The sequence below is a fragment of the Polypterus senegalus genome, chromosome 2, assembly GCF_016835505.1.
Source record: "Polypterus senegalus isolate Bchr_013 chromosome 2, ASM1683550v1, whole genome shotgun sequence".
Lineage (NCBI taxonomy): Eukaryota > Metazoa > Chordata > Cladistia > Polypteriformes > Polypteridae > Polypterus > Polypterus senegalus.
Window position 1 is genome coordinate 124,180,082 of NC_053155.1, and position 12,812 is coordinate 124,192,893.

The window sequence follows — 12,812 nt, forward strand, 5'->3', positions numbered from 1 at the left end:
AAACTGCAATAATTTTGACATTAAGTGACATTTCATTAGGAGTTGGTTTTAACTTTACTAATCATGGCTTGTTCAAGCCAAAATGATTTGCCTCTGGAATTTTTTTAAAGAAACTACATATCACATAGAATGTACTGATACTGGGTATATTAAGAACTATGTCAACTTCAGTGATTCAAAAGTCAAGCTGAAGCTGTCTGAAGCAATTATCTTTGGTTCATTAGTAAAGATGAATGTTATCCAAGTGTCACTGCAATACATCTGCTTTTTTGAGAAATAGCAATTTGCGCATTGCAGGAATGTGCCTTGTTTGGTTTGCTATATAAACATTATGTTTTGATAGATAGTATCTTTTGTAATTCAGTTAAAATGTATGTCAAGTTTGTCCATTCAGTTTCAGTGGAACTTTATTGGTTGATGCATTGGTCTTTACTGCATCTTACACAGAAACTTCATACAATTATTCTAATCACAAAGAAAGAGCATTTATGTAAAGTACACTGCTATTAAACAGCAATAAACCATATACTGTATGTAATGTTTTAGGGTGTGGGAGGAAACTAGCTTAAAAGTATGATATAATCATGGAAATATGGAAAATGTGCAAACTTCCTATAGATTTTAATTTTTAATCAAAGTTAAAAGAAAAATACAGGTCCCTAGGGAGAATTATTCTTAAGTAAACAGATGCAACCAAACCACTGAAGAATTAAAAAAAATTTATTAATAAAAAAAGCCATAATAACACACCATTATAATTGATGTTTGTAACATCATCTTCTGCAACATGTCTTAATGTAATCCAATTGCGTGTGAAGAATTTAAATTAGGTTCACCTGATCCACATTTACTGTCTTATCCAGAGGTCCACCCTAGTGCACAAGAGCAATTTTCAGTGCAGATGAAACATACAAATGTAAAAACATAAAAGCTCTTTGGAATGAAACCACAGCACACATTTATTCAACAGTTGAAAAATAACATTTCACATTTGTGCGTAAATGGAAGCTTAAAGACATATAAAGACCCCTGAACAAAACAGTATTGTGGATTTAATTTAAGGCAATAAGTGGCAATTGGTTTAAAAAAAAAAAACCACACCATACTTAATATAAGCACGCTGTCTGTCAGGAGGTTTCTGTAATTCACCGCCTACACTGCAGAACTTGTAATTGTGATACTTTGCATAGAAATTAGCCCTAAAATCATACTGCAGGCAGATTTTAAAACGTGACTATTTAAAATCCACAGGTTGTGACTGAGCACATGAGGTAACATACATGTTGCATTTTCATCTAACAAAATGTAATGTTCTGTTCCAACACTGCTTACAACATAGTTTTCAAACACACAAAAAGTATATAACCTATAATTCATCCCTCATTTTATCTCCTTTGGGTCTTTGAAGTCGACCTATGTAAAGAATTGAGTTTGATTTATTGTCTTTAACAAGGAAAATGAATGGGTGATCTGCATAAAAAAGCTTTGGATTTCTCAGCTTCTCTGTGCCATAAATTCCGGCATCATATTCATTGCCTTCAGTGTCCCATTCTAGTGCAGAAGCATGAAACACGTTGGTCAAATAAAGGTCTTTCTTTCCAGAAATCTTTGAAAAATCTGCCTTTGATTTGTCAACAGCTTCTGACATGCCCAGTTCGGCAAGATGTTTCTGTCAAAAGGATAAAATAGACATATTATACATAAATTACATAATACTAGATCATTTACAAACAATAACACAGAAAATATTTCCATCCATCCTGCTATATCCTAACTACAGGTCTGCAGGGGCCAATCCCAGCCAACACAGGGTGCAAGGCAGGAAACAAACCCCAGGCAGGGCACCAGTCCACTGTAGGGCACACACTAGGGACAATTTAGGATCAGCAATGCACCTCACCTGCATGTTTTTGGACTGTGGGAGGAGACCCAAGCACCCGGAGGAAACCCATGCAAACACAGGGAGAACATGCATACTCCATGCAGGGAGGACCCAGTAAGTGAACCCAGGTCCTCCTAACTGCGAGGCAGCAGCACTACCACTGCGCCACCCCAGAAAATGCTTGAAATAAACAGTACTTAATTACCAGAAGACTCAATTGTTTATAACCTTAAGAACTTCTAGTTTACATAAAAATCTGCAAAAAAGTAAAGATATACCTTTAAGTCATGGCTGACATCAAGTTCCACTTTGGGTAGGGACACAGCAACAGCTTTCTCCTCCAGTTTGCTCAGCCAAATGTCAACCTGTTTCCTTGTGAGAAGTTTCTCCAGTCTGTCCAGCGGTTCCACATGATATGGCATTAGGAAAATCATACTGGACATCTTGTGCGCAAGGTCCATTTTGAAAACATACAACTGGTTTTCTGTATCCTCATAGAAACCATAAATTCCTGAAAATAAACAAATATTTAATTAAACTGTATTCAACAAAGTTTTCCTCAAGTTACTAATCTTAAATCAAATTTCAGAAACAGTATAATAAACCTGAAATATCATAAAACTGTGTTTGTGGTTAAGAGCAGTACTTATCATTGCTCATGTGAAATTTTTGAAAATGTATTCATTCTGAATTGAATGCAGTGTTATTTTAGTTATTCTGTAGATAAGATTAGGATAAATTCTCCCCCTCAGGAAGCTATGTTATCCATTTATTTATATATTTATTTAAAGAGGTTCTGTAAAAAGTCAAATTTCCCCCTAGGGACGAATAAAGTTCCATCTACAGCCTCCCATTAAGGTAACAAGTTATTTTACCTTTAAAAAAAAAAAGTAATAAAAATGGCTGATATGAGTGATGTGCTGATGTGTTAATTTAATTAAGTAATTTGTTTAGAGAAAACTATGTATTTTTTAAGATTCTCATACCGGTATATTAAATATCACTTAAACCACCTTATAATATCATTATCTGGTAAATTTTCTGATTATACTGCTAACTTTAAACCCTTTAGTACCTGTGCGATGCATCATTGGAACTGATACTGTAAAGGAGCGTGATACCATAAAGCCACGGTTGTCCACCATTTTGTGGTGAAATCGCTCATGCCAATGAGCTGTAATAAAAAGAAAGCAGGAAGATATAGAATTATTATTATTATTATTATTCTGAATTACTAAGGCTTAAACAACCAAAACCAACATTTCTTTTCTACACCCTCTGCTAACACAATGCCCTGATCCCAGTTTCTACAGGACCACCTCTCCAAGAAGCTGACCATGGATTTAGAGTTGAGTGTCCAACAGATTTGTCCTGTCAGGCTACATACTGTATATATGCATAAATGTATATTGTACCCTTTTTCTTGAAGACTTCTGCCCAACTACTTATTTTTCTTTTACACTCGCTTTTTATTTTTTATTAATCAAATAGCACTTACATATTATATCAATTCAAACCAAATACAGTACTAGACACATATTATTTGTTTTAACCATTAAAATACTTACGCTTGAAGTACATGGCATTGACAATCATGGCTCCATCAGTGTTTTCCACATCTTTAGTAATCTCTGACAACTTTCCATCTGTGGTCTTAGCAGCCCACTCATTGATAGACTTCAATGCACTTCTTTTGTCTCTGAAATTGATTTTGGAATGGTCACAGTTGTAATGTTTCTTGCTGCTCTGAACGAAGTTGTCCACAAAGTTGACTGAGCTTGGGCCATAAAGTCGGTTTCCAATCTTCCATGTCACATTGCGGGCCGTAGAGTTGCTTACCTCTGTGAGAAGCTCAGAAAGCCCATTATGGAGATGATCATCATTCACTTTCTCTGCAGAGAGCACCTTTTTAGCCTGGGATGCTGTGTTAGACTGACCGCCAAGGTGCACTAGTCCAAGTGAGGAGGCAACCACCACAGGTGAGAACAAGATGTTCTCTATATTCTTCTCTTTAGCCATGTTATGGTAAAGGCTGAAAGCTAAGTTTGAGCTATGATCAGCCAGAGTGGCGGCATGACTGCTCAACTTTTTATCTTCTGCAGTTGCCAAAGCCACACAAAGGCCAATGGCTGCAATCTTAATCGCCCACATGCTCTTTATGACTGTATGTCACTGTGAAGTCCTGGTAATGTAGAAAGAAAAGTAGAAAGAAAGGAGAAATTTACTTGTATTGTAAAACTAATAGAAATAGTAATAAATGCTTAGGTTTAAATATACTTTTAGAAAAGTACTAAAGACTTGAGTATAACTACTTACAAGACTTGTATTTTGTATTTATATACATTGTTTTATTATATCTTATAGTGAAATATTCAAATAAATGTTATCTTGGTTAGTCTGTACATTTGTCCTTGCATGCAATTTATTTTAGGTTTACTTTAATAAAACAATATGCCTGAAGCACTATATTGCAGTATGGTTACAGAACATAAGTAATTGAGTAAACTTAAAAAACGGAAGAAAACTATCAATTATAATAAATATTGTTTATGTGAACACCACTTTAGTTCACTCTATAGCTCATACATAAGCACAATAATCTAGTCAACAAAGAAAACCACCAAAAGAACTTGCTGTGTTTACAAAGCTTAGACTATATGGCAATTATACACCCGCTACCTCCACAGTTTTACAGCCATACATCCAGTGCTAACTGCTTTACAGAGGGTTTTACAAATGTTATATAATGCCTGAGGCTAAAGGATTTACTGCACATATCAGCAGTTGCAGAATGTCTTAAAAAGACAGATTAAAAACAGCAGCTACCCAAACAGTCACTGCAGACAAGAAGTGGGGAAACGTTTGATAGGCAAGATTAGACCAATTAACAAAACACAGTTAGTAACATGCAAAAACTGTGGAACACAAGGTTAAATTCAAGATATCATCATGCTTTGCATAAAATATATACTTGCCAAAATACATTTTTAGAAATAGTCTGATTTATTCTTACTTATGAGGGACAGATTAGACTTTACCCTAACAATTACTTTTGAAGTTAAAGCCTCATACAGTAAGTATGATAACTTATGTAAATGGAGCAATGAAAGCAAGTTCTGTAGAGTAACCAATAGCCATATTTGAGAAATACAGAATACCTTGACACAGCTGGCCCTAACACTGCTCAGCCACTTCCTGTCTATTGTTTATATATTTGATTCATATCCTCACTGTAAAATGTAAATTATCTTTGATTTAGAATAATGTTTAAAGATGACCAGAGTTATTGTAAATACAAAAAGGAAGGGGAATACAAGCTGAGTGCAGTACAAAAATTAATGTTTTAAGTGGTTCAAGATTTTTGTATTAAACTGAGCACACTTAAAAGTATGGCTTGCACTTTTTTTTTAAACTATTGCTTTCTCAGTGCATAGTCCCGGCAAAAATACTGCAATGTCATATGCAGTTAAAATGGTTCAACCCACGCCTTTATCGTTCATCAATAAAATTCGTTTCGATTGTATTCTTTAAATGACTGATGATACCGTACATCTATTAATAGCGGTGTCGCGTTCGTGCTTCCTTCCAAACAGGCGTATATTCAAAAACAATTTGATCTTACAGAAATTGGGTAAAATAAAAAAAGTTTAACTATCAAATTATTCTGTTAACATATTTTTCATTATTGGGTAAGGGGGAGCAAGTGCTCATCCTGGCAACACAAAGAAGGAACCGTTCATCGTGTGTTCTTCAAGTACACACCCACACTCATCGACATCGCTTTCTTTTGTGCAACAGGTTTTGACATTATTCGTAACTGGGTTCGTGTCCTTAAGGCTGGAAGATAACAATGCTAAAAACTCGATATACAGATTCAATCCGTACTAATGGAAGCAAGAGCGCCCTCTCTCTCTCTCTCTCTATATATTATATATATATATATATATATATATATATATATATATATATATATATATATATATATATATAACCTTTTTCCTTAACAGCCTATGCGTGCCACGTCACATTGCATTTTGGGTCCCTCGCTATAGTTCTGCCTGTATAAGATACGGCTGCGTTACACAAAGAGAGAAATTAAACGATCAATAACATATTGAAGATTCAAGAAAGATATGCACTCTAAGTGGTACCGATTCACTCATGCAAAAAAGACCAACTTTACTGATCAAAAACTCAATGCAGCCTTCTCTCATAAGACATTAAAATGCAATGCAATCTAATCATAAATACCTATGTTCGGATACAATAATAAAAGTAATTACCACTATTATTATTATAAGAGACTCTTTTTAAGTATCGGAATACAGCGCATCAACAGGTCCACTTTAAGCATTTAAGAAGAGGGGTACTTTTAATCTAAACGCTTTCAGGCAAAATGTAAAATTAAGAATTCGAGTTATATCGGGATTTAAAAAGTGGGAGAAACCTCGGTTTTACTTAACACAGCGGACACTGTTGCCAGGAGTTTTTTGCCGTGATTCACAGCTACTGAAAATAAGTTGAGATTGTTCATTCGTGCACGACAAAAAAAAAAAAACTTTTAATACGTAGATTTTAAGTTTCTTTTTATGTCTCTTTATCTTTGTGCGGCATTTAAAAAAAAAAAAAGACTATTCGTGATTGGAGCACTCGACGTTTTTAAATTTCTGAGGATGGTTATGTGCAGTTTTAATTTTTTAGTCGTTTTTAAACTGTTAGGCCTACTGATAGCACATGTAAAGTTTATCTGGAAAATACCAGATATTCCTTGAATACATTTCTGAACCCTACGAAGAAAATGTGCCCATACCCTTGCACAACAGCTTCCAATAGACCGCAGATACTTTAATCTTGCAGATTTAATCAACGCAAATCTTTTTGTATTCTTATGATAAAACACAACTACGTACTGAAAAGTAAAATGCAAATTTTGCAGCGTTACACAAAACAACGGAACATATCGCATCCTAGACAAGCAGCTAGGCGTCTCTCCTAGAATTGAAGAAAGTTTTCGCCAATCGCAAGCTCACCTCAGTTGCTCGTCCTTGTGCTTTCTTCCTCTCCTCGACGTTTCGACGAATCAATTGTGTCGGCCTCTCCTCTCCTATATACCCAACAAGAGAAAATTCTGGAAGTTGGGAAAAGATTATTTAAATGAGGAACTGTGAACTTTCCACAAAGGCAGCTTTTAGGACCTCCTCCAGGCCCCCCGTTATAACTATTCACGCCCTCATTCTGGGTCCTAATGCCTCTTAGGAAAGAAAAGAAAAGAAAAATAAATAAATAAATAAAACAACATGTTCTTTCCTGTTCTCCGCCTGCTTGAACCAATGGGCCACGTCGGCACAATCCTAGCTTTGAAGATGTGAAGCGTCGTGCTTCAAAACCAGAGCCCGTTTTTAGATTAACTGATAATATTATACTGAAAGATGTTATACCTAAAATGTGCGTTAATCTGTCAGATGCATTTTAAGGTCATCTAAACTCCTTTTAAAAATAACTATCTCATTTTCATTTGGCTTTTATCAGTCAGTTTTTAACAAGATAAACGGCAAAAACTAAGTCTTTTCACTGAGTATCACAGAAAGTGCATGGCAGGCAGGCCAGTCCATATGAACCTTTTAATCCTGTTTTTTTCTTAACACATTTTGTTCTCTTCAGGGTTTCAGCAGGCCGGGTCCTGTTCTAGCCCCAGTGAACAGTAGCCAGGAGCTAACCAGTCCATTTCAGGGCACACTGCCATACCCACCTTTATGGTTTTTGAAGTAGGCCTGTTTTGCACAACTTTGTTTGTTAAACGTAACATTGAGCAAGAGGAGATTCTGCCACTTCCTCACAGAAGACATCCCAGCTGGGAATGGAACTAGGGTCCAGGTCGTAGCATGTTGCAGATTTATCCTCCCTGCCAACTGTAATGTGCCATAAATTGAATTTTAAGATTAAGTGCTGGTTCCTCATACTGTATATGTCCAATGCACAATGGCTGCAACTTCTCACAACTAGGTAATTTTAAATGCAAGTTTAAGAGATAAAAATATGAAAGTATGTTGCTTTTGAGATCAGGGCATTACATAACTGCGCAGTGGTACACGTTTGTAGTATTATAACGTAGCTGAACTGTGTTATAAAAGGGGCCAAAATACATCCAATGTGCATTCTGTTTAATAACACATTGACCAAAATACCTGTTCTTCCATGATTGTGACAATTTGTAAAGAGTTTTTCAGTCTTATTAACAAAGACACCTTTTTAGGAAGAAGCTTCACTGATGTAAATAGGATATCTTATGCCTGCAAATTCCTATTTAATTCCAGGCATTCCTGGGATCCCAGGTGCACCCATACACTGATATGTTCCCAGGGATATAGATAAGACCATGAGAGGCAATATAAGGCACGTCAAAGTCCTTGAAAACATTACCTCTTTTCAAATTTGTTATTTCTGTCATGTCAAAGAAGAATTTATAACATTGTCATTTTTATTTAAATATTTTTGCTAACAGTAGGCAGGAGATACAAATATTACTATAAAAGTAAAATGTCTGTATAGTGGTAGTGCATGATTTGCAATTTTCAACATTGGAAATCTTCAACCACATTTATTATTTTTGGATTAGTAACTGATTATCTTTTCAGAAACAATGTGTGACCTTAAATTCCTTTTTGAGAAATCTTTTAAAACTGCAAACAATTTCTGCCATATAATCAGGTACCTGTAAATTTTATTTGTTTGTTTGTTTGCTTTTAGTGCCCAAGCAACAACTTTCGTGCTTGCTTGGAAGATTCAGTTTTAATCACTTAAGGGAACAGCTGTTAAAACAATGAGTGATATAATAGTATTCATCTGATAGCTATGAGAAGTCAAGCAAAATGACACCTTTTTTGGCTAACTAAAAAGATTACAATATGCAAGCTTTTGAGGCTGCTCAGGCCCCTTCTTCAGGCAAGAAGTAATGTTATGATGTAATTATCTGACAGCTGGAATACACAACAGTAGAATTAATGTACAAGCAAATTTGTGAAGTCAAAAGTTGATTTTTCTTGTTGGTAGATGGGCACTTCAAACATTGTTATCATTGTGCTTGTGCTGAAGCACCAGTCCATTTGTCATTAATACTGTAACCCCATGATATCCTGGATAATCATTATAAGGAGGAAGTGGCCTAACAGCACACAATCAGTCGGATGAGTGTGAAAAACACTGAGGTAACTCCTGATAGCATAAAAGCTTTCTAAAAATAATCAATAAAACAGAATCATGTACTTAAAGAAGCTACATAATTTTAGATGACATACTGTATATCCATATTCTTCTTACATGCACAAAATTGATTTTTATGTATTGCATTCATTCTACATGGAGCAGATTGTTCAATCCACAGTTATCTAATATTGTCCCTGTTTCTGAGACTGTAGGCTTTGGATTTTCCTGAATTTTCTTTCTCCTCCCCCTCCCCTCTCTGCCTGAAAACTGCCACGTAGTAAGATCCAGCTGCAGAAGTCTGTCTGGGAGGAGTGCGCCTCTGTAATTGGCCTTTTCCAAGCCAAATTATATGCTGTAAAAATCTCTTTTGCTTTTTTTACTATACTTTCTTTGCATTACAGTAAATTAGTGTTTTATTTTTCATCCAACCACTGGCCAAATGCAGCAAAATAAAATGTGTTGTATATGTTGAATTTACCTATTTTTTAGAAGATAACAAGCCATAAAAATATTCTCATATGTGTTATATATTTATTTTTATTGAATTTTAATAATAATTTTGGTATAGATGAATTAAATTTAGATATTTTACAGATACATGTAAATCTTGATACAACAGCTTATAGTACAAGGGTTGTTAACTTATTGACAAAAACATGTGCATGCATCTGGAAGAAAAACTTTCGAAAAACTTTCAGAAAAGTATGTAAATATAACCTAAATGATATCGCTGCTGTATATTTTAAAAACAGTAATGCATCTTAATATTACCAAGTAATTAGTGCATTTCACACTTTCATATAAGGTATAGAATCTTACAGTGTGCCATAACCAGTGCTCAGAAAACATGCCATCTTTCTTAACTCGGCTTTCATAATGTCACAGGTAACATGGCATATTAATGTGAGCTGTGAATTGTAGTCTTGTCTCATACACGTATCTCAAGGGTCCCATAATGGCTATAGAGGTTTCCCAGCCTTGAATGTTTCCCTTGCTTGGCCCAGCAAAGTCTACATACAGTGTAATATATAATTTTTTGTGAAAAAGACACATTTTTCTTTCATTTACTCCTCTGCTCCACAGTTTAAAATTACAAATTAAACAATTCAGGAGTGATTAAAGTGCATATTGCAGACTTTAATTTAATGGGATTTGCATACATTTCAGTCACACCATGTAGAAATGACAACACTTTTAATACATGGTCCCCCATTTCAGGGCACCATAATGTTTGGGACATAGCAATGGTAGGCATATTAAAGCAGTCATATTTAGTACATTGTTGCATATCCCTTGCATGTAATGACTGGTCTTCAAGTCTATAATTAATAAGCATCACCATGTGCTTAGTATCTTCTCTAGTGATGCTTTGCCAAGCCTCTAATGCAGGCATCTTCATCTCCTGCTTGTTTTGGGGGCTTGTACCCTTAGGTTTTCAGTTCGGCATATGGAAGTCATGCTCAATTAGATTTAAATTGGGTGACTGGCTTGGCCTTTCAAGAATTTCCCATTTTCTAGACATGAAAAACTCTGGTATTGCCTTATCAGTTTGTTTGAGATCATTCTTGTAGGTTAAAGCACCATCCAATGAATTTGGAAGCATTTTACTGGAATACCCCAGAAATGGTAAGGTGAAAACAGAGTTTTAAAATTTTTTGCAGAATGTATTAAGAATAAAAAAGCTGAAATGTCACTTTGTCCCAATTATTCATACCCTTTAGTCAGTAATTATTTGAAGCCCTTTGGCAGCAATTATGGCCTGGATCCTTCTAGAGTATGACTCAATAAGCTTTGCACACCTGGATTTGAGGATTTTCTGCCATTCTTCTTTACAGATCTTCTCAAGCTTTGTTAGGTTGGGTGGAGACCTGCAGTGGACAGCTATTTTCAGGTGTCTCCAAAGATGTTCAAGTCTGGGCTCAGTCTTTGCTACACAGGGACATTCACATAGTTTGCTCTGTGTTTAGGTTCATTGTCCTGTTAGAAGATGAAACTCTGAACCAGTCCAGAGCACCTTGGAGCAGATATTTTAAAGATATCTGTCTACTTTGCTCTGTTCAGCTTTCACGTGACCCTGACTAGTCTTTCAGTTCCTGCCTGTAAAAAACAACCCCGTAGCATGATACTGCCACTGCCATGCTTCACTGTTGGAATGGTATTGCCCTGGTAATGAGGTGTGCCTGGTTTATTTCAGATGTGATGCTTATAAATAAGGCCAAACAGTTCACTCTTAGTTTCATCAGACCAGAGAATCATGTTTCTCACAGTCTGAGATTCCTTTAGGTGTTTTTTTACAAACTCAAAGCAAGCTTTCATGTTTCTGTGACTGAGGATAGGTTTCCTTCTGGCCACCGTGTCACTAAGCCCAGACTGAGTTTTTCAGTGATGGTTGTCTTTTTGGAAGTTTTTCCCATATCTACACAGGTTGTCTGGAGCTCAGCGACAGTAACCATTGGGTTCTTGGACACCTCTCTTACCAAGATCCTTCTCCCCAATTGCTTAGTTTAGACCAGGTGACCAAGAGTCATAGTTATTCCCAATGTCTTCCATTTAATAGTTATGAAGACCACTGTGTTCTCCAATGCTGCAGGTCTGTGGCCCAGCACTAACCTGTATCCAAGTTCTGCCAGCAAATCTTTTGGCCTCACGGTTTGTTTTTTGCTCTGAAACACAATGTCAGCTGTGGGACCTTATATAATGTCAAACATAAGAGCATAGGGATTTTTTTTCTGGGTATTGGACTCAAGGGAAATACAGGTTGTGATAAAGGTGTGACACTGTCACTAAAAGATTTTTTGTTTGTCACTCTAGAATGCGGGACGAAAAATATTCAGAAGAATGATGAGGTCACTACAAGCTCTACCCCCTCCAGATCTGCTGCTGTATAAAGGACCTATCACTGAAAATCGGCGTTCATTCCTCAAACAGCTTCACAACAAGATGGAGCTTCATACACTTGAAGCAATTGTTGCTCTTGGTGCAAAGTAAAACCCTTGTCCCACATATGTGTACAGCTCTTTTGTTCTCCAGACAGCTTCAGTTAAACTGGGAATCCCTCGGGACCTCAACACACACTTTGCTCTCTTTGTTGTTTTGCCACAGAAAATTGGTGTTTGCCATTTCTAATTCTGTCCAATCAATCAAATTGACTACAGATGGATTTCAAACAAGGTGTGAAAACACCTCAAGAATGATCAACAGAATGGGTTTACCTAAGCAGGATTTCAACTGTCGTAGCAAAGGGAATGAGTAGTTGTGTCAATGTGATATTTCAGTTTTTTATTTTTAATAAAATTGCCAAAAAATCTAAAATGCCATTTTTGTTTTATCTTTATAGGGTACTGAGTGTTGTTTGATGAGGAGAAAAAAATAATTTAAATGATTAAGTCTGCAACATAAAATGTGAAACAAATTAAGGGGTCTGAATATTTTCTGAATGCATTGTATATCTACTGCAAGTGGAAGAAAACCGAGGTTTCTGAATCAGCAGCACCCTTCGCTCCTCCATGTGCCAGCCTTGATTAGAGATAGCTTGCTTAATTATGCTGGAAAAAAAGGATGTTCAAAAATGCATAGATAGATGGTATATTTAGAAACTACATATATACAGTGGAAAAACGAGTGCAAATTCGATCATATTAGCTGCTTCTGATTATATTGTTACATCATTGTTATTTGGAATTTGCCTCTATTTTAAGGAAAGAAAGTCTATAAAAAGAACTAAATA

At 35.9% G+C, this 12,812-nt stretch overlaps 1 protein-coding gene and 2 long non-coding RNA genes across 4 annotated transcripts in view; 2 read left to right on the forward strand and 1 right to left on the reverse strand.

Annotated features, from left to right (window-relative positions):
- LOC120523323 overlaps positions 1–12,369 on the forward strand; it is a 35,078-nt gene extending 22,709 nt beyond the window's left edge. For both annotated transcript variants that reach the window (XR_005632587.1, XR_005632586.1), the window contains exon 2: positions 11,897–12,369. This is a non-coding gene — a long non-coding RNA (uncharacterized LOC120523323). The remainder of the gene's footprint in view (positions 1–11,896) is intronic.
- The window catches only part of LOC120523324, a 148,548-nt gene that overhangs the window by 22,806 nt on the left and 112,930 nt on the right, over positions 1–12,812 (forward strand). The window lies entirely within an intron of this gene.
- serpinh1b (serpin peptidase inhibitor, clade H (heat shock protein 47), member 1b) lies at positions 703–7,119 on the reverse strand. Its single transcript, XM_039744539.1, has 5 exons — positions 6,913–7,119; positions 3,451–4,064; positions 2,958–3,056; positions 2,161–2,393; positions 703–1,669 (listed from the first exon to the last, which is right to left on the reverse strand). The coding sequence occupies exons 2-5, from the start codon at positions 4,031–4,033 to the stop codon at positions 1,367–1,369; spliced, it is 1,218 nt and encodes a 405-aa protein (XP_039600473.1). The 5' UTR covers positions 4,034–4,064; positions 6,913–7,119; the 3' UTR covers positions 703–1,366.

Excerpts from the sequence above, each read along its gene's own strand:
- serpinh1b (XM_039744539.1), bottom strand. The coding sequence starts at position 4,033 with ATGTGGGCGATTAAGATTGCAGCCATTGGCCTTTGTGTGGCTTTGGCA. Across the intron at positions 2,394-2,957 it reads TCCAATGATGCATCGCACAG|GAATTTATGGTTTCTATGAG; the intron begins GTACTAAAGGGT and ends GTTTATTTTCAG. Across the intron at positions 1,670-2,160 it reads ATGTCAGCCATGACTTAAAG|AAACATCTTGCCGAACTGGG; the intron begins GTATATCTTTAC and ends TCCTTTTGACAG.